This window comes from Gracilinanus agilis, chromosome 1 (assembly GCF_016433145.1).
Source record: "Gracilinanus agilis isolate LMUSP501 chromosome 1, AgileGrace, whole genome shotgun sequence".
In the NCBI taxonomy this organism is placed as follows: Eukaryota; Metazoa; Chordata; class Mammalia; order Didelphimorphia; family Didelphidae; genus Gracilinanus; species Gracilinanus agilis.
Genome location: NC_058130.1, coordinates 91,919,836 through 91,942,264, shown reverse-complemented (window position 1 = coordinate 91,942,264; position 22,429 = coordinate 91,919,836). Strand labels below are relative to the sequence as shown.

The window sequence follows — 22,429 nt, the reverse complement described above, 5'->3', positions numbered from 1 at the left end:
TGTCTGTCTAATGTGAGTGAGGTGGAACCTCAGAGTTGCTTCAGTTTTTATTTATATAATTATTTGCGTTAGGAGCATTTTTTCATATGTTTATCAAAGGCTTATATTTCTTTCTTTCAATATTGTCCACTTATTTCCTTCAAATTCTGGAATGGCTCTTACTTTAATAAATTTGAACTAATTTCTTATATATCTTAGAAATGAGACTTTTATCAGAGATACTTGCTACAAACACTAACTGTTCCTCTTCTAATTTAACTTCATTGGTTTTGTGCAAAAACTTTTTAATCATTCATACTTTTGAGTGCTATAAAAGAACAAATACTGAGAACAAACTTCTAAGCAAAAGAAAATTTATTGTAAATGTGCATTTCTTTTTTAAAATTTTATTTATTTGATTAATTTAAAATGTTTTTCCATGGTTACATAATTCAAGTTCTTTCCATCCCTTCCTCCATCCCCTCCTCCCATAGCCAATGAGCAATTCTACTGGGTTTTACATATATCATTGATCAAAATCTATTTCTATATTATTAATATTTGTTATAGAGTGATCATTTAGAGTCTACATCCCCAATCATATCCCCATCGAACCATGTGATCAAGTGAATGTTTTTCTTCTGTGTTTCTACTCCCACAGTTCTTGATGTGGATAGCGTTCTTTTTCATAAGTCCCTCAGAATTGTCCTGGATCATTGCATTGCTGCTAGTAGAGAAGTCCATTACATTAGATTGTGCCACAGTGTATCATGTGTACAATGTTCTCCTGGATCTGCTCTTTTCACTTTGCATCAATTTGTGGAGGTCATTCCAGTTTACATGGAATCCCTCCAGTTCATTATTCCTTTTAGCACAATAGTATTCCATCACCAACAAATACCACAATTTGTCCAGCCATTCCCCAATTGATGGACAACACCTGTGCCCACATTTTCCAATTTTTTGCTACCACAAAGAGTGCAGCTATAAGTATTTTTGTACATGTATTTTTCCTTATTATCTCTTTGGGGTACAAACCCAGCAATGATATGGCTGAATCAAAGGGTAGGCAGTCACTTAAAGTCCTTTGGGCATAATTCCAAATTGCCTTCCAGAATGGTTGGATCAATTTGCAACTCCACCAGCAGTGCATTAGTGTCTCGATTTTGTCACTTCCTCGCCAACATTTATTACTTTCCTTTGTTGTCATATTAGCCAATCTGCTAGGTGTGCAGTGGTACCTCAGAGTTGTTTTGATTTGCATTTCTCTAATTATAAGATATTTAGAACACTTTTTTCATTTGCTTATTGATAGTTTTGATTTCTTTATCTAAAAACTGCCTATTCATGTCCTTTGCCCATTTATCAATTGGGGAATGGCTTGATTTTTTGTGTAATTGATTTAATTCCTTATAAATCTGAGAAATTAGACCTTTGTCAGAGATTTTTGTTATAAAGATTTTTTCCCAATTTGTTGCTTCCCTTCTAATTTTGGTTGCATTTGGTTTTGTTTTGTTACGATTAAAAATGATAAAAACTGATATAATAATAGAAATTAGTATTTTAATTAAAACCATGGCCATGTTGGTAAAATATATGTAAGACCGTGCTTATCTTTTAAATTTACCGCCGGGGCCTATCCTGTCCCTCTGGTACACGGGCCAGCCACACTGCAAAACCCAGAAAAAGGCTTTCTCTAGGCCCTCCTCCGAATTTAAATTGCGTCCCCACGCCTTAAACTGGAAACCAGAAACCCATAGGAATCACGGGAAATGTAGTCTCAAAGTCCCCACGTGACCATAGGGAGTCTGCTAGACACTTCCCTGAATTTAAAACAAACAGTTTGTACAAACCCTTTTTAATTTAACGTAATCAAAATTATTCATTTGTAAATGTGTATTTCATATAAATCCATGGTGTACAGGCATTCCTAGCATAGTCTGAGACCCTGAGCTTTGAACTGAGATTATGTATATACCTGAGCTATATTACAAATTCAACTTAGAAGAAGTCTGCAAGTGAGGTCTTTTTTTGGCAAAAAAAGGTTGTTTTTTCCCTTTGAAGACATGGTACTCTCTTTACTAGAAGGTCTGCTAGGTGGGATTTTTCTTATGAAGGTTAGGGCTTCCTTTGAAGGCTGGACCCTTCTTGACAAGAAAGTTTGAGGTTTTTCTTGGCAAAATGGTTAGGTCTTGTCATATCTAATACCTCTCTCTTCCATATAAAGTAAAAATGAGGATAGCCAAGGTTATTCTGTGGCTTCAGAGTCAAATGAGATAACAGCCTGAGAAATTCCTGGATATTCTAAGACACTGAAGACATGCACAAACTTCCCTTGGCAAAAATAGCTACAGGGGATTCTATTATTAATTTAGGCATATTACAATTATCGATTACTGATTTTCATATACACTTAAGAAATAAGTAGAATTTTATTAAATCTATTATGATTATAATTTATCATTAAAATACCGATTATTTAATAGGGTTGCAGGCAGAGAATATACAGTTATATAGAGGCATAAAACAATGAATATAAACTGAAGTTGCTTAACTAAATTATCTTTTACAGTGTTAATTGAATAATGTCACTCCATCCTATTCTTTTTCTTTTTTCTGCCACTCCCCGCCCATCTTTTTCTTTGTAAAGAAGAGGGTGGCAAGTAAGGCATATGAAAAGTACTAGGAATCTATATTTGATGTAATCTACTTTCTATGTCAATTTTTTCCCTTAGCCCAGACACAAATCACAGATTCTTATTTTTTTTCTTGCCTTTTAAAGCTCTTTACAGTAAAATATCCAAAGTTGAAATTTGTTTTGATATTGACTAATCCCTCCCTTTTATTCCCCCTCTTCTCTCTCCCTGTTCCCCTTTTGTTTTTTGAATGTTGAAATGAACGTATTTTTATACCAAAATCTTTGTGTTTTATTCTATCTTCCTTTGATTTATTCCAATGAAAGTGGAATTTAAATTATTCTTGCTCCTTTTGTTAATGTAATCTTCTACCTGTATAGATTATGTGAGATGGTAATTGTTTCTTCTCTTAGTGTATTCTTTTCCCTCTTCTTTTTTCTTACTTTCTTTTTCTTTTTATAAGATCATCAAAACAACAAACCAGTCCCAAGCCTTCTGTTTCAACTAACTCTATCAATGACCCTAGATGACATTAGAGTTCTAAGGAAAACTTGTCTTTTTTACTCCATTAGAATACAAATACTTAACCCATGAATAGACCCTCCCAATTGCTCAAACATATTTACCTTTTATACATGCTCTTGATTCCTGTGTTTGCATTTTACAATTTCTACCTAATTTTAATCTTTTCATCAGGGATGAATGGAAGTCCTTTATTTCATTAAAGATACATCCCCCACTCCCCTTGCCATAGTATCATACTCAGTTTTGTTAGGTAAATTATTTTTTGACTGTAAGCTTATATTTTTTTGTCTTTTGGAATATCATATTCTAAGTTCTCTTTCCATCGTGGGAACTGCCAAATCTTGTGTGAGCCAGATGTGGCTCTTTTGTATTTTAATTCTTTCTTTCTGGCAGCTTACAAGATATTTTTTAGTTCCTTGGAATTTTCATTTGGAGGTTTCTTTCATCAGGTGACTGGTGGATTGTTTCTATATTCAGTTTGCCCTCTGGTTCTAATAGAACTGATAAGTTTTCTTTCATGATTATTTGAAATATGACATCTAGAAATTTTTTGGTCATGGCTTTCATGTAGTATAGTGATTCTTTTTTTAAATCCTTACCTTCTGACTTGGAATCAATACTAAATATTGGTTCTATAGCAGAAGATCACTAAGGGCTTGGGAATTGGGGATAAGTGATTTGCCCAGAGTCATACAACTAGGAAGTGTCTGAGGCTAGATTTGAACCTGGGACCTCCCATTTCGAGGCTCTCAATCCACTGAGCTACCTAGCTGGCCTGTATAATGATTCTTAGATTTTTTGCCTTTGTTTTCAAGGTCAGTTATTTTTTATATGAAGTACTACTTTATATTTTCTTCTTTTTTTTTAACCTTTTGACTTGTATAAAAATTTTTTTTTAATTATCTCATGTAGTCATCAATTTCTGTCTGGATCATTCTAATTTTCAGGGAGTTTGTTACTTTGACAATATTGTTCCTTTTGTACTAAGCTATTAATTCTCCTTTAAAATCTTTCCTCTAAGGGGGCAGCTGGGTGGCTCAGTGGATTGAGAGCCTAGAGATGGGAGGTCCTAGGTTCAAATTTGACTTCCTTGCTGTGTGACCCTGGGCAAGTCACTTAACCCCCATTTCCTAGCTCTTACCACTCTTCTGCCTTGGAGCCAATATATAGTATTGACTCCAAGATGGAAGGTAAAGGTTTTTTTTTTTTTTTTTTTTAATTTTAAACCCTTAACTTCTGTGTATTGACTTATAGGTGGAAGAGTGGTAAGGGTAGGCAATGGGGGTCAAGTGACTTGCCCAGGGTCACACAGCCGGGAAGTGTCTGAGGTCAGATTTGAACCTAGGACCTCCCGTCTCTAGGCCTGGCTCTCAATCCACTGAGCTACCCAGCTGCCCCCTTGGTAAAGGTTTTTTAAAAAAGAAAAATCTTTCTTCTACTATTCTCAGTTCCTTTTCAATTCTTTCCTAAAGAGATCTCATCCCACTTACAATATGATTTTTAAATTATTATCCTTTTGGCCAACATGTATTTTACTTTAAGGCTTTGCTCATAGATGTTGTGGAGTTACTCTCTTCTTTTGGGTTTGTGTCTTGCATATTCCTGGCTCCATAATAAATTATTATTGTGGGCATCTTTTGTTGTTTACTTATTCTTGTATTATTTCCTCTATTGGACTTTGTTTTTGTTGGATCCCTGACCCCTAATTCTTGTGTTGGGACACAGTCCCTTAGTCCTCAGTCTAGTTCCAGCATTGGGAGGCTCTGTGGGGGTTTTACAAGTTGGACCTCCTTTCCAGCATCCACAGGCATCTCACTGTCTCCCTATCCTCTCCTGAGCTGGAAAAATTATTCACTATGGTTTCTATTTTGATTCTTGATTACTTCTTACTCTGGTACTCTTCTATGTTCTTTATGGATTAGGTACTGTAAAGAACTGGGTTGTACTGAATCCTTCTGCACCACGTTCTTTCTTGGTCTCCAAGAGCTTTATTTTCTCAATGTCTATTTTATTGTTCTGGAGAATCCATTATGTTAAGTCTAAAGTAAAGGACTCAAAGCTACAGAATAATGTTTAAAATCATGTCATGTATGTGGAAATGGTCCTACTTTGCAGAAAACTGAGAGGATTATAAGCACTTTTGATTCTGAGATACTTTAATGATTTCTTTTTTATTTTCACCAGAGTGAACCTAGTATTTTCACAAAGTATCAGGCAAAACCCCAGCTGTTTGGGGGAGATACAAAGGATGGAAACTTACTTCTTCCTCATTTGCCCTTTGGAAAATCAAAAGGTGTCTTGGAACAGTTTGAGGAGAATAAGAAAAGAGCACAAGATAAACAGGACAGGTATGAAAACATACTCAAAGACAGGTAAGTGAAAGAAAATTCATTTCCTTGGTTGGAAGTGAAAAATGGACTGACACCAAAGTCTTTAAGTTCAAGTGTGTGCCATACATGAGCAAAGGAATATGTCTTCCTATTCCACGACTGCTGTTGATTACATATTTAATTTAGTAAAATATATTTCTGTGCTGTAAAGCTTCAGGTTTATGAGGATTTTTGCTCATTCTGGAAAAAAGAAAGCTAGAGGACCTCCTGCAAATAGAATATTAAATGAAAGTTAAGGCTTGTATATATTTTTGAAAGATAGTCAGTTTCCAGTGAGAAATGGCATTCATTTAGTTGGCTTCCTATTTTAGGGGAAAATGCAAAATTTAGAGTTTGGAGCTCTATTTCCAGAAGCAGTTCTGTAAAAAAGAATATGGTTATTGCTGATATTCCCAATGAAAAATTGTGGATTTTATGAGAAGGGTCTGAGGGTCTTTTGACATACTCATTTGTGAAGGGGTCGATATTGTATCTTGTTATTTCATCTTGATTACATTTAGAAGGTAAATTGGAACCCTTAAGCTCATTTTACAGGTATTGAAGCTCAAGGCCTTAAGGACAAAAATTAATTTGCCTAGTATTTGGCAGCTAGTTCCCAACAGTCATGATTTTCAGTCTTTTGCCTTTTAGATGAGGTTTTAATCTCATTGCAGTCATGATCACTAGAGTTTGATAGGGACCTTTGAAATTATCTTGTTCAATCTTGTTTTACAGATAGGAAATTGAAGCCTACCTAAGATAAATTGGCCCAGTCACAAAATCTGTAAGCAGCAAAACTGGAATTTGAATCCAAGTCTTCTCCCTATTAGTGTTCTTTCTGTTAAGCTACTTAAGCTGCTGATCTATTCTTCATAACAGACATTCTCACACTTGTGAAGAAATAGTGACATATATTCTTTTCCACTTTTCTTAAGCCATTATTGATACTATGAGAATGAGCTTATATAATGTAGTCTATACAGTGTTAGTGATCATTGCTTATTGAATGTTAGTAGTGATTACATGGTTATGTTTGTTTTCTTCATACTGATGAGGGAAAAGGGCAAGAATGTCTAAATTACTAGAATTAAGTCTGACCCCTTGAGTTTACATAAAAGTAAAACAAAGCCAAGAGAGGAAAAGAGACTTGTCCAAAGACACATAAGCAAGTAGTGGAGTCAGAAGTGAACCCAGTTTCTCTGACTCCAAATGAACTGAATTACTATTAAAGGAACTACCATCCTTCTGGTTATCCAGGTCCATAACCTCAGAGCCACCCTTAACTTCTCAGTCTCACTCATATTCTTTATCTATCTATCTATAGATATAGATATATGTACCTCTATATTAGCTATATAATATATATAAAGTGTATGTATATGTGTATGTAAATATACACACACCATATACATGTGTATATATGTGTGTGTATATACACACACACATACATATATATATGTGTTTGTGTAGGTGTGTGTTTAAACAGTCGGTTGCCAAAATCTTTCTCCACAGCATCTCTTAGATACATCACCTCTTTCTGTTCACATGGCTACCACCTAGGTCTTAATCACTTCTAACCTGGACTATTACAGTAGCCTCCTCATTGTTCTTTTTGTCTCAAGTCTTTCCTTATTCCAATCCATCCTTCATATATCTTCTAAAGCACAAGTTGGACTATGTTACACATATAATCTCCTCCACTCAGAAAACTTAAATGGCCTCCCTATTACCTCCAAGATAGAGTTTAAAATCCTTTGTTATTTAAAATTCTTCATACCCTGGTCCTCTTCACTATTGTGCCAGTTTCTTCTCACATTACCATTCTTTACTTATTTGACAAACTAGTCTGGTTGCTATTCTTCACACATAACATTCAGTTCCTGACCTCTGTCTTAGCACTGGTTGTCCAGGTCTGGCATGCTATCTTTCCTGACTTCTACTTCTTAGAATCCTGGGCTTAAGTCATGTTAAAGGCCACATTCTTTAGACCTTTCCTAGTTTCCCTACCTACTAGGAACTTGATAAAGTCCTAATGTCTCAGGTTCCTTAAGAATGAAAAGATTCTAGGGGCAGCAGGGTAGCTCAGTGGATGGAGAGCCAGGCCTAGAATGGGAGGTACTGGGTTCAAATGTGACCTCAGATACTTCCTAGCTTTGTGACTCTAGGGAAATCTCTTAATCCCAGTTTCCTAACCCTTACCACTCTTCTATGTTGGAACCAATCAATACACAGTATTGATTCTAAGACAGAAAGTAAAAGTTAAAAAAAAAAGATTATAATTGCAAAATGCCTAGCATAGTGCCTGGCACATAGTAAGTACTATAAATGTTAGCTATTTTTATTATTTATTGTATCTATAAATATACATGTTGCTTCCTCCACTAGAATGAAGCTCTTTTATGGGAGCCCTGTTATTGCTTTTACTTGTTTCTCCATTTCTTAGAATAATGCCTTATACAGGGTAAACTCATATTAAAGGCTGATTGATTGGTTCATTTTCATTAAACCACACTATCTCTTGTCACTCATGAATAGTGCTTCATTATAGTTTTCTCATGCCTAGTGCTTTCTTCATCAGAAATATCAACCTTATAAAGCATTGTGTTTGGATGTCTGCCTTTCCCCAGGGTTATTGTGTAGTACTGACCTTCAGAAGGGCATTGGTGCATGAGTTGAGTCAGGCTGAGTCCTCTGAGATTTGAGACTAGCATTTTCCCCTGAACTACTGACTGCCTTTCAGGTGGAATTTGGTATAGATCATTCTCATAGAAAGTACTATAGACAAGTTGGCTTCTTACAGATTGAGACTGATGACTAGTTCATCTCTTTTTGGTGGCTGTAGCTCCATACTGATCCCTCATCTCCTTTCCTGCCTAGTTGGTGTTTTGCAGCTTATCTGTTTCATGACATTATTATCTTTTCTTACCCTCCCCTCTAGGCCAAATCAGACATCAGAAGAAAGCATTAGCTTCTTTCTGAAATTTCTCGGCTACAAGCTGAAAACATCATGGCCACTGTTTTTCTTTGTATACCCCTCCAATTGAGAAAAGATTGAAAATATACAATGTTCTTTATTATTGTTTTAAAACAATAGCACCTCCTAATCAAAGGAACCATGTTAGAGGACCTTTTTTATTTAATTACTACTGTGACAGTTAATAGTAATCATTCATTTCACTTTGAATAGCTGCAAGATATATTTCATTTTCGAAAGAACAAACAGTATTTTTGAGGGGACTCAGGAGATAAGATTTCTTTCCCTTCTATTTTGTAGTCAGCTTTCCTTTAGAAATAAAAGCAACAAACTAGCTATTTATAGGACCATTGCCTGTTGATTAATACATATTTTAAGCTACTGATTGATGGGTTTCTTTTCTCCAGGTACTGGCTCTCTGAATTATCTCAGCATTTTCTGTCATCTGTTCAATACAAGTTTATATAATTTCAGAGCCATTTAACATTCAGTGAAAACAGAGAACAAATTATGAGCTTTCTGTTCTAGGAGTGTCTCAAAGAAGTAAAGAAAAAATCCAGGACTCTTAATTTAGAAACATTCAAGCATAAGAAACTAAATTCCATAATGGAAGAGTGGGAAGGTATAGTTATGATAAATTCTATTTCAATTTAAGCTCTTGCTTTTAGTTTCTTGTTTTATGTCAATGAGACCAAGTCATAATGCGGTGGAAAAGAAATAAAAAATTTAAAGGGAAAGGAATACAAAGATGGCAACTTTGGTATTAGAGAGGAAATAGTATTCAGTCCAGTTTTCAAACAGTTCATGCCTAGTAAATGTTAGTTTAGCTTAAAAACAATAGCATTTATAGTCTCTTTGACCACACTGAGGTTTTTAAGTTTGCAATTTTGTACTTAGGAGAATCATAGAGGATAGAAAGTCAAAACTTCTCTAAAAAAGCCTGGACATTTAGATAATGGTGATGGTGAAGCTGTTGGTGTTCTTTTGTGAGAAACAGATTAGCATCATTAAGCAGGTAAGAAAAAGTGATTAGGTCATAGAAAGATAGTTTCTATCTGTAAGGGATTGTTTAGGATTGTGGTAGAATTAACTACATTGGGTTTTGGGGTTACATTCAATGACAAGTCATGATTTGCATAGTAAAATAATAATCAAAGACCAGATTCAATTTTGGTGACCACTCCTCACCTAGGCCCAGGTGTCCTGTCAGTCAGCCCTGGATCTATGACCTAGAACTGAGTAGTGAACTGCCAGTTGGTATCTGTCCCCATAACCTTCACAAGGTCAGGGTCCCTCAGCATGAGGCTAGGATTTCTGTGTTCTGGTGCACAGCCTCTTTTTTCTCTCAATGCTTACACACTAGAATCCTCTGTGCCTGTGTGCTTCTAAACAGGCTCCATCTCAAACGTCCACAGCCCTCTCTATTTATCTCCCTGTGTTGACCCAAGCTAGAAATATGACTCACTTTGATTTTTTTCTTTGATGTCCTGATTAGGATTCCATCTGGTACATTTTCTAGATCATTGTGGAAGAGTTGTATTGGAGAACTAAATTGTACTTCTTGCTTTTCTGACATATTGGCCCCAACCCTGGATTCTTGGCACTTATCCAGAAGACAAGGTCTAAATTCTCTGATTTTTTTTTTTAACCACTTGGGCTTTTTCCACCAATTAGGACAAAACATTGAGAGCATATGCAACTATAACATGCCTCAGATATTGCCTCTCCATGGCTGCCATCTCTGGTACTGGTAAGAAGTGGGGAGATGTTTTCTGGAAAGTTATGGGTTGAACAGGCTTTTGTTCCTTCCGACAGGGACCTAGTTCTACTTTTAGATCTCAAGTCTGATCATGCTCTGTTTTCTGATCACTGACCGTATGACCTCTAGCAGGTCTGAGTGCTTCCTTTTATATGTAGTATAAAGGAATTCTAATCCACAAAAGTTTGAACCAATCAAATTATCTCCTTAGACTTAATCACCCACCCTTAGTGATATGTGAATGGGTCAACAAATATCTAGGTCTCCATTATTGCAGACAGCATTACAGCATCATCAGTTATCTTAGGAGCTGAATAAGGCCTATGTCTTACATAGGAAGATGCAACTAGTTTTTACAAACACTTTGGGGATGCACCCAATTCTTGGGGATAATGTGAAATTTAACTACTCCTTGAGAATTCAGAATATTTCATACAGCATCCCAAAGGTTTATTCCTTTAACCTCATCAAGTTGAAAAGCCTTTTCTGATCAACCCTCTACAATAGTGATATAGGACAGTTCTTATTCTTGTTTTAGAAAATATGACTTTGTTTTTTACATAGATTAACAGAATTTCCTAATTTGTTCTTTTTCTTACAGAAGAGCTTAGATTATACTGATAGTCTATGAATTTTTAGACAAATAATACTACTTTCTCTTTGAATAGAGAAAAACACTTTTTCACTGGATAGAATGTAGAATTTCAGAGTTGCAAAGGGCCTACTCTAACCTATACCTGAACAGGAATCTCTTAAAAGTAATGAAAAATAAATATATCTAAGCAATTTATTCTTTAATATGAAGGTATAAAAATGACTTCTGAACAGACATGTAATAAGAGTTTATCAAGGAAACTCTTACCAATTTAATTAATCTCTCCCCCCAAACATGACACTTGGCTCAGTGCCCTCCAAGGACTCTCTGCTCATATCAACTTAAAGAAGGCGTTTTTTCTCTGATCATTCCTCCATTAAAAAACAAAACTATGCAGAAATCTCTAAAATGAAGTATGAGTTGTATATGGGTTTCTTTAAATGTGGTCAATAAGTACCTCAAATATAGATGAAGAATTGCATATATAACATATATGTAATAAGTTCTGGGACAGCCTTTAGTTCCTCCACCACAGAAACTTCATAAGATACATAAGACTTTTAAGTATGTATGAACAAATTAGGAAACATAAAACAGTTAATCAGTTCATTATACTCTCCCAGAAGGTAATGAGACATCGTAATGAAGAAATCCTCCCCATTTACTCTGGATCTATAACATGCAAGCTACTCATAATGACATCATAGAAGGTTGGCAAGATCTAGATCTTCTGGCACCTCATGGCCTGGCTTTGTTCCTTTAGCTGTAGGGTCCTCCTTTTGGTAGTTCCTTTTTTTCTTAAAGCATATAGTAAGAAAATTCCCCTTGGAGCAGCTAGTGCCTGATTCTCAAACTCAGGATTACTCTTGAGGTAACCCATGAACTGGAAACATTCATTTTCATAGTTTCTAATTTGTGACCAAAAAAGGAAAATAAAGGCAAAGGAGAATCCAGGATTGGGAAGTCTGGGTATAAGCATATGTCTCCCATTGCCATGTCTTTCTGCTGTAAATTGTCATTTATTCTTCTGTTTGTAGATAGGAGAGAGAAATCCCCTTCCTTCCCCTTCTTTCCCTTTGTTGCACTCCAATACAGAAAGCCAATGGAGAAGAAAAAAAAATAAAAAAGGTCTAAGTGGTGGGCTCATTCTTATAAATCCAAGGAATATAGTTCCTTGCCCAGGGTCATATTGTTAGTAAGTGTTTGAGGCCAGATTTTACCTCAGGTTTCCTGGTTCCTGGGGCAGCCAGGTGGTGCAGTGGATAGAGCTTTGGGGCTAGAGTCAGGAAGATGCCTCTTCCTAAGTTCAAATCTGGCCTCAGACACTTACTAGCTATGTGACCCTAGACAAGTCATTTAGCCCTGTTTGTCTCAGTTTTTTTTTCCTATAAAACAAGCTAGAGAAGGAAATGGCAAATCACTCCAGTCTCTTTGGCAAGAAAACCCCAAACAAGGTCACAAAGAGTTGGTATAACTGAACAACAACTTCCTGACTCTAGGTATAGCATTCTATCCACTTTGCCTTTTATCTTCCTCTGTATCTTCTCCAACATGTAATCACACCTTAAAGTCAATAATTTATATATTCTCATCAAGTAGATGAATGAGAGTGAGGGAGACTCAGAATGATCAACAATTCTCTGATTAACCTCCATTAGAAACAATTATCAGATTTTTACTGTTTTGTGAGTGCCTTTTGAGCAGCAGCATGGTATAGTGCAGTGATGGTGAATCTATGGCATAGGTGCCAAAGATGGCATGCAGAGCACTCTCTGTGGGCACACAGCTGCCTCCACCCTACACCCACCCACTTCGTTACTGGAAAGGCAGAGGGACTTGGTGGAGCTGCTCTCTTTCCCCTCTTCACAGTGCCTGACATTTTTTCACATCACCCACCCCTCCACCTAGCAGCCCAATGGGAGTACTTTCTCCCTCTCCTATGTGGGGTAAGGGTGGGGGGCGGCCATGGCACTTGGTCTGGTGGGTGGGGTGGGGGCAGGGCCTGGCACACCATCTCTAAAAGATTTACCATTACTAGTATAGTGGATAGAGTGCTGGACTTGTAGTGAGGGAAATCTATGTGCCAATTCAATTGCAGACACTTCTTAGCTGCCTTACTCTGGACAAGATATTTAATCTTTCAGGCTTAGTTTCCTTATCCATAAAATGAAGATAGTAACAGCACCTATGTTTTAGGATTATTGTGAGAATCAGATAAGAGACTGTATATGGAAAAATATATATGTGTACACCCACACATATAAAAAAATGTGAGCTTTTATTATTTTAGTCATCCACTATGACTCACGAGTCAACATTTCCAATTCCAAATAGGTAGGTTTGAGAATTTGTAAGAGGTTAAATAAAGGAGAATCCAAAAATCATTTTTAACAATTGTAGAAAGAATTTAAGTATTCTTTTTTATGTTATTTTAAAATATAGGTATTCAGAGATAGTTTTTTGTTGTTGTTGTTAAAAAAACATTTTCTGTCTTATTAACAATCCTTAAGACAGAAGGAAAAGAACTAGGTAATTGGGGTTAAGCCATTTCCAGGGTCACATAGCTAGGAAGTGTACGAGGCCAGATCAGATAATGTTTTCAGAGACAATGCTAGGATACCTTGAATAATGTTTTGAGAATAAAGAATCAGTTCATGTCCAGTGGTGTGATTCATTTTTTACTTCTAATCAGTCTATCAATAAGAATTTGTTAAGCACTTTTTTATGGGCCAGACCCTGTGCTCTGTACATACGGTACAGAGAATGAAATAATCTCTACTGAAGTTCATTTCTAGAAGGGGAGACAAGTACATGCATAAGCATATATAAAATAGACATAAAGTGAATATAAACATATACAAAGTAACTAAATATAAATTAGTTTGGAAATGAGGAAAATGGCAGTTAGCAGCAAGGGGATCAGGAAAGACTTCATATAAAACATAGTTTTTGATTGGCATCTTAAAGTAAGAGAAAGATCCACGAGGTTGAGGTAAGAAGGGAGAGCATTCCAAACATGTGGGACACTAGAGCAAGGACACAGAGGTGGAAGAGGACATGTGTCATGTCTGAGGAGCAAGGAAAGGCCCATTGGACTGGATCACAGAAGGAGGAGTGGGAATAGGGTCCAGTTATAGCTGTGTGGCATTGTTGGACTCTCCAAAAGTCATTCTCTAGCCTTTTTAATAATATTATTTCTTCCATATAAAAACATACTCAGTTTTAAATTCTTATTATTCTACTCCCAAACCTTTATTGTGCTATAGGATCTTGAAATATTTCATTGAGTTCTTTGCAAAACAAGAAGAGTAGACCTAGAATTGTTTTAGTATAATTCAAATTTAGAACTTGATAGAATGATCTAAAAAAAAAAAAAGATAAATTTTTACATTAAAAAATTTAGAGTACCTACAGTGGTTCCTAGGGGACAGATACAGATTAAATAAGGCACAATTCTGCCTCATAATCTAGTATGGTATACAACTTATACAAATAAATACAAAACAAATTAAAATATGGGCTAGTGGAAAAAGTAGTGGCTTTAGAATCACAAGACTCCAAGTCAATTCCTCAGTTCTTTACTGCTACTTTCATAACCATGGAAAGGCTTTAACTCCATTGGCAATAGTTTCCCTACTTGTAAAATGAAGGAGTTAGACTAGATGATTTCTAAGATCCTTTCTGGCACTAAGACCTATGCTGTATAAGTACACAAAATAAGTACAAAGTTGTTTCTTTTTAAAAAATCTTTCATTTTAGATAAAAAGCATTTTTCTCCTCCTCCTACCTCCCAATTAAAAAAAAGATTAAAAGACAAAGCCTTTGTAACAAAAACAAAACAGAAATAATAATTAGTTGATGTTTCTTTAAGAGACTGTCTTTAAGAGAGTTTTAAAAAGAATTTTATGGAGAATAATGATGATACATCATTAAAAATTTTTTTTTAATTTTAATTTTTTAAACCCTGAACTTCTGTGTATTGGCTCATAGGTGGAAGAGTGGTAAGGGTAGGCAATGGGGGTCAAGTAACTTGCCCAGGGTCACACAGCTGGGAAGTGTCTGAGGCTGGATTTGAACTTAGGACCTCCCGTCTCTAGGCCTGACTCTCAATCCACTGAGCTACCCAGCTGCCCCACATCATTTTTTTATTAGACATTTTTTCCAAAGTTGTCACTGGTATCTTTTTCTTGTAGTAGAAGTCATGTTAAGTCAGAAACTTATGTTTGTCTTTTAGTCTTTACAGAAAACTTCTTTACCCAACATGGTCCTTGAAGGGAACAAATTAGAATTTCTTACTCTGTATCAAAAAAAGTAATTTAATTCAGGAATCACTTGGAACCTTTTATGATTCTTTGGAAAATGAGCTTGGTTTTATTTAATTATTTCAATTAATTTTTTTTAAAACCCTTGCCTTCTTTCTTGGAACCAATACTGTATATTGGTTCTAAGGCAGAAGAGTGGTAAGGGTAGGCAATGGGGGGTAAGTGACTTGCCCAGGATCACTCAGCTAGGAAGTGTCTGAGGCCAGATTTGTACCTAGGACCTCCTGTCTCTAGGCCTGGCTCGCAAGCCACTGAGCCACCCAGCTGCCCCCTTGGTTTTATTTTTGAGATAAGGAACTGGCATGTTCATAAAGAAAACAAGTGATTTGTCTTTTCCAAATGGTTCAGTAAGACTGTCCCATGCTAGCTATATCACTTTGGGGACAAGTTCTAATCTCTGCACCTCAGTTTCCTCACCTGTAAGATGAGCGTCTTGGAGTACAAGACCTTAAAAGGCCTCCTAAAGCCTATGATTGTGTAATTTGAAAGCAGTCAAGGAAAGTGCAAATTGTCAGACTTTCCTCTTCTGGTTTGGGCATCAATGTTTCCTCACCTGTGTTTTTGAAGAGCACGGAGCAAATCATTGATTTTATGATGATATATGAGGTATTCTACCATCCACTTCATGCCTCATCAACTTTCCATTTATGATTGTTGTAGTAACTCATACAGGTATTTATATACTTATTTTTTTTCCTGTCTATTTCAGTGAGGCTCTAAACAACTTTATTTCCTATGTCAGAGAAAATATGCACAAGGTAAGGTGTCTTCATATTCAAAGAAGCAATAGAATGTTGAAAATATTCTGAATATTTTTGAGTTTTCTCATTTTACTGTATTTATCTTTGTTCCTTTTTGCTTCTCTTTTTTTGTTCAAGACAGTAAAAAATATGTAACAAGAGTTATGTTTGGTAAGTGACTTAATTTGATTTTGTTGGGTTTCTTAGTTGCAAACATCTGTGGAAAAGTTGGAAGAAGAACTTAGTTCAAGAAATCAGACCGTTTTGAATTCATTGGAAGCAGTTGCTAAGACATGTAAGTAGTGCCTCCTTCCTGGTTTTGATTAGTAACAGAAAACACTGACAATAAGTTTACCATGGCTATCTTGCTTCTCAGACAGGATTAAGGAATATGAGCAGCAATAGAATGTGCAGTTTTTTAATTTTGTTTTGTTTTTAAGAGAAGACAGACAGAAATGGCTAATCTGTAACCTAAGGCTCACTTAGCCTTTTTACAAAGAGAGGGAATCAGCAAATAGTTATCAGTTTGTAAGGCCAGCTTTCTACACTGTTAATACTTGGGTTTTACATGTATTATCACTCAAAACCTATTTCCATATTGATCATTTTTGTAAAAGAGTAATCTTTTAAAACCAAAACACCGAATCATATTCCCAAATAAACAAGTGATAAATCATGTTTTCTTCTACATTTCTATTCCAACAGTTCTTTCTCTAGATGTGGATAGCATTCTTTTCATAAGTCCCTCAGAATTGTCCTGGATCATTGTATTGCTGTTAGTAGCAAAGCCTATTACATTTGATTGTCCCACAGTGTTTCAGTTACTGTATATAATGTTCTCCTGGTTCTGCTTATTTCACTCCACATTAGTTCATGTAGGTCTTTACAGTTCTTAAAGAAATCAACCAGTTCATCATTCCTTTAAGCACAATAATATTTCATTACTATCATATACAACTATTTGTTCAGTCACCCAGTTGAGGGACATCCTGTCAGTTTCCAATTTTTTGCCACCACAAAAAGTACAGCTATAAATATTTTTGTGCAAACAGGTCCATCCCCATTTAAAAAAAATTCTTTGGGATACAGACCTAGTAGATGGTGTTGCTGGATCAAAAGGCATGCATTTTTTAAAACCCCTTGGGCATAATTCCAAATTGCTTTCCAGAATGGTTGGATCAATTCACAACTCCACCAGAAATGCATTAGTATTCCAATTTTGCCACATCCCCTCCAACATTTATTATTTTCTTTTACTGTCTTATTGGCCAACCTAATAGGTGTAAGGGTGTAAGGTGGTACCTCAGAGTTGTTTTGATTTGTATTTCTCTAATCAGAAGGGATTTAGAACATTTTTTTCATATGATTATTGATAACTTTGATTTCTTCCTCTGAGAACTGCTTATTCATATCCCTTGACCATTTGTCAACCAAGCCTGGCTTTCTATCCACTGAGTCACCTAGCTGCTCCCTCAGAGATGTTTTAATTTGCATTTCTTTAATCAGTGATTTAGTGCACTTTTCCACATTAGTATAGATTGTTTTGATTTCTTTTTTTGAAAATTGCCTGTTCATATCCTTTGATCATTTTTCAATTTGGGAATGTTTTTTATTTTTATTTTTACTTTGTTTCCTATATATTTGAGAAATGAGGTCTACCTATATATTTGAGAAATGAGGTCTATAACAGAAAAGCTTGCTGTGAAAATTACTTCATTGTGTATGGTACATTTTAGCAAAGTGTAGTTTTCCTGATTATCTCTTTTAATTGGATCTATTTTGGAGGGGGTTGTGTTTTTTTATTTTAATAACAAATTTTCATGTAAATTTTTCAAAGTTATATGATCCATATTATCTCCTTCCCTTCTTCCCTCTCCTCTCCCAGAGTTGACAAACAATTCAATCTGGATTATGCATGTATTATCACACAACATATTTCCACATTTTTCATTTTTGTAAGTGAATAATATTATAAAATAATTAGATCCCTTTTTGCTTTTGCTTTGTCTGAGATCATGGCTGTACTCCTATCTTTTTTTACTTTAACTGAAGTATAATAGATTATGTCCTTTATTTTAATTCTGTGTGTGTCTTCCTGTTAAAAGTGTGTCTCTTATAAATAACATTGTTAGATTCTTGTTTCTAATCCATTCCGCTCTTTACTTATACTTTATGGATGAGCTGCCATTCAAATCAAAATTATGATTTACTAACTGTGTATTTCTCTCTATCCTACTTTTTCCCTCTGTTTATCCTCCTCATTCTCTCCTTTCACTTTGTCTCTCTTCAAAAGTGTTTTGCCTTGATAATATGTGTAAAATCCAGAAAAAAGAATATTTTATACAGAAAAAAATAAAGTGGTTGGGAAAGTGCCACAAATAAAAGTGTTTTGCTTCTGACCACTACCTCCCTCAATCTGCCCTTGCTTCTACCAGCTACCCAACTTTTCTTGTCCCCTTCCCCTCCTGTTTCTCTACTGTGTAAGATAGATTTCTATACCCAAATGAATATATATATTATTCTCTCTTTAAGTCAATTCAAATGAGGATATAGTTCAAGCACCTCTCCTTTTATTCCCCATCTTCACCTCCACTGTAAAAGCTCTTTTGTACCTTTTTTTATGTGATATAATTCACTCCATTCTTCCTCTCCCTTCCTCCTTTTCCTTCCTCCTTTTCCTCCCTTAATTTTATTGTTTTAGATATCATCTCATAATGTTCAACTTACACCATACCTTCTATCTCTGTATAATTCTTATAACTATCTTAATAATGATAAAGTTCTTAGGAGTTACAGATATCATCTTCTAATATAAGAATATTTAACATTGAATCCCTTATGATTTTTCTATTTACTTTTTTAATACTTTCTTGAGTCTTGTATTTGAAAGTCAAATTTTCTACTCAGCTCTGTTGTTTTTATTAGGAATGTTTGAAAATCTTCTATTTGATTGAATATCCATCCTTCCCCCTCCCCCCCAAAGGATTATATTCAGTTTTTCTTGGTAGATTATTCTTGGTTATAATCCTATCTCCTTTATCTTCTGGAATATCATATTCAAAGTCCTCTGATCTTTTAATGTAGAAACTTCTAAATTTTATGTTATTCTGACTGTGGTTTCATGGTATTTGAATAATTTCTTTCTGGCTGCTTATAGCTTTTTCTCCTTGATTTGTAAGCTCTGGGATTTGGCTATAATATTCCTGGGATTTTTCATTTTGGAATCTCAGGAGGTGATTGGTAGATTCTTTCAGTTTCTTTTTTTGCCTTCTGATTCTAGGATATCAGGGCAGTTTTCCTTTATAATTTATGATGTCTGGGCTCTTTTTTTAAAATATGGCTTTCAAGTAGTCTAATAATTCTTAAATTATCTCTCAATCTATTTTCAGTTGTTTTTCCAATAAGATATTTCAAATTTTCTTCTATTTTTTGATTCTTTTGATTTTGTTTCATTGTTTTTGACCTCTCATGGCATTATTAGCTTCTATTTATCAATTCTAATTTTAAGAAATTATTTTCTTCAGTGAGCTTTTAGCCAATGGCACTTTTTATGTTCTTTTCTTAAGTGGATTTTTGTACCTCTTTTATCATTGGACCTATTCTGTTTTTTGAGGAGTTAGTGAATTTGAATTTTTGGGATTCCTTTTCCAAGCTATTCAGTTTTTTTCCATGATTTTCTTCTGTCACTCATTCCTTTTTACAATTTTTCCTCTACCTCTTTTATTTTATTTTTGAAGTCCTTTTTGAATTATTTTTTTTTTTAGCCTAAGACTAATTCACATTTTTCTTTGAGACTTCGGATGAAGCTGTTTTGACTTTATTGTCTTCTTCTGATTTTGTTTCTTAATTTTCCCTGGCTCCACGGTAAACTTCTGTGGTCAGGTTCTTTGTGTTGTTGTTTGTTCACTTTTTTCAGGCTATTTGTTGATTTTTAACCTTAAATTAAAGTTGGGCTCAACTTCCAGATGAAGGGGGCAGTGTATCATGATTCAAGTTTTTCATGCTGTTATTTCCAGAGTTAGTTCTGGGTATTTGTAAGTTTTTAGTTCCTTTAAGGTGATATAATTTAAGGAAAGGTGTAGTCATTGCTTTCCTGCTCTATGCTCTGCTCTGTAAGCAATCATAAGCATAGTTTTCCAGTCTAGTACTATGTCTCAGGTCCCTGTTCCTGCCCCTGGCCCTCCTTTCCCTGGAACTGTGACCCAGAACTATATAGGCAATGCAAAAGTAGCAAAGGGTTCCCAGTAATCTCCTTCTGACCAGTTGTTTGGTCCCCTTACTGCCTCTCTGTGAGCTGAAAGCTCTGGAAGTTGACACAGCCTGGTCAGTAATCCCAGAAAAGCTGCTGGCTTGCTGGAGTATGTCTTATTCTGGGTTGCACTCCACTTTCACCCCAGTGAGATAGATCTTTCCTACCAACCTTTTAAGTTGTCTTGGACTGGAAAATTATTTCACTCCATCCTTTTGTTGGTTCTGCTACTCCATAATTTTTTTGAGGTGTTAATGTTATTTTAAAGTTGTTTGGAGGGAAATTTGGAAAGCTCAGATGAGTCCCTGCCTTTACTTAGCCATCTTGGCTCTACCCTTCTTCAGGATTTTTTTGTATTGCTATTTTTAGAGCTAGTTGTATGGTTTTGCAAGTTTTTGGTGTTTCCAAGGTAGTGTGATTTGAGGAGAGGTTTGATCACTGCTCTCCTGGTCTGTACTCTGGTCTTTATCCAGGAAGGGTCCCTGGTTTCCTGTAGCAACAAGCATTAGCACTCCTCTTTTCCTCAGAACTGTGATCCTGAACTGCATACAGGTAGTAGAATTGCTAATCTTTGTCAGCTTCACCCAGTGCCAGCAAAGGGTCCTCTATAATCTCTTTATGATCAGTTGGCTAATCCCATTACCTGAGACTCCCAAAGTTGTTACTGGTGTTACTGTTGGCATTATCATGGTTGACTTCAAGGGCCACTGCTGGTGCTGCTAACCCTGCCCCAGTGTCACAGACCTTTCTTGCTAAACTCCCAAGTGGTCTTAGGCTGGAAAAAATGCCTCAACTTGACCTTTTGTTGACTCTGTTGCTCCAAAATTTGATTCAAGGAATTATTTTAAAGTTGTTTGAAGGGGAATGTTGAGAGAGATTTGTTAGGTTCCTGACCAAGATGGTACTCCACCATCTTGGACCTGCTCCTCTTAGCCAAATTTATAGATTGTTCTTAGACCACTGGAAAGTGCTCTAACAGGACAAGGAAATGAACAAAAATGTTTAGGCCTATTCAGTTTTAAATGGATGGATAAACAAAAAGAAGGCCCTTTGCACAACTGATTTGTATTTCATTTATATGCACATATATATGTATATGCAACTGATGTATATGCTTAATTTTAAAAATGCAAATTAGATTCAAATGATCTAAATACATTGTGATAGTTGGCCTGTGGATTACAAACCATGCTTTTATGCAGTTTGATAATTAAATTCCCATCTGTTTGCAGAGTAGTATTGTGCTATCTGTGGACTTCAAAACTTGATTCTTGTATAATATACTGGCACATCTGTTTGGAATCTAGTTAGTCAGAAAGGTGCTATGAGTGAATAGATAGAAACCAAAGAACAAATCTAAATTTGTTTTGTTGTCTTGTACACAAAAATGTAGGAGGCGAACATTTTTTTAAAAATCCTTATATTCTGTGTTAGAATCAATACCAAGTATTGTTTCCAAGGCAGAAGAGTGGTAAGGGCTAGGCAATGGGGGTTAAGTGATTTAACCAGGACCACACAGCTAGTAATTGTCTGAATCCAGACTTTAACCCAGGACCTCCTATCTCTAGGCCCGACTCTATCCACTGACTTACCTAGCTGCCCCAGCAGGCATCCATTTTAAATAGGAGAGACAAGGAGATGAGACAAAGGCAGAAGATCCAAACATTTTAGAGTTGGATGGAACCTTAAAGACTCTAGTCCAATTTCCTTCATTTTGTATTGGGGAAATTGAGTCCCATTTAGTCAATAAGTTTACAATATTGCATGCCTTGGGCTAAGTGCTTGGAATGCAAAGAATAGCAATAGAAGTCTGTGCCCTCTAGGAGTTTATATTCTAATAGAGAAAGACAACTTGTAAATAACTGGGTATATACCAGGTCTTTATAGAGTAAGTGGAAAGGAATCTCAGAAGAGAAGGCACTGGTAGCTGCTTACTGTAGATGGTGGGACTGAAAAATGTGGAGAAGTTTATTTATAGTCATATAACTAGGTAATGTCTGGGTTGGGATAAGAATGTTCCAACTTGCACAAAAAAGTATTCTCATCATTTAAGTGGATAAGATAGTAGGAAAAGAGATAGAAAGTAGAAGAATGTAAGCTGTGAAATGGGGAAGGAGTAGTCATAATTTGGTAGCTGTACAGAGGAGTATGGAATAATCCATACCATTATAGATGAAAGATTTAATACCTCCCTGATTGACATCTTTCTTAGTGGTTAAATGCAGACGGTCAATAAAAGTTAAAAACCAAAAGGAACCTTAGAAATCACTTAGTTTAACTC

At 35.7% G+C, this 22,429-nt stretch overlaps 1 protein-coding gene across 1 annotated transcript in view; it reads left to right on the top strand.

Moving 5' to 3' along the window:
• The window catches only part of IHO1 (interactor of HORMAD1 1), a 73,692-nt gene that overhangs the window by 19,774 nt on the left and 31,489 nt on the right, over positions 1-22,429 (top strand). Inside the window, exons 5-7 of the mRNA XM_044676821.1 lie at positions 5,325-5,488; positions 15,869-15,917; positions 16,107-16,194. Of these exons, the coding sequence (XP_044532756.1) occupies positions 5,325-5,488; positions 15,869-15,917; positions 16,107-16,194 (301 nt within the window). The remainder of the gene's footprint in view (positions 1-5,324; positions 5,489-15,868; positions 15,918-16,106; positions 16,195-22,429) is intronic.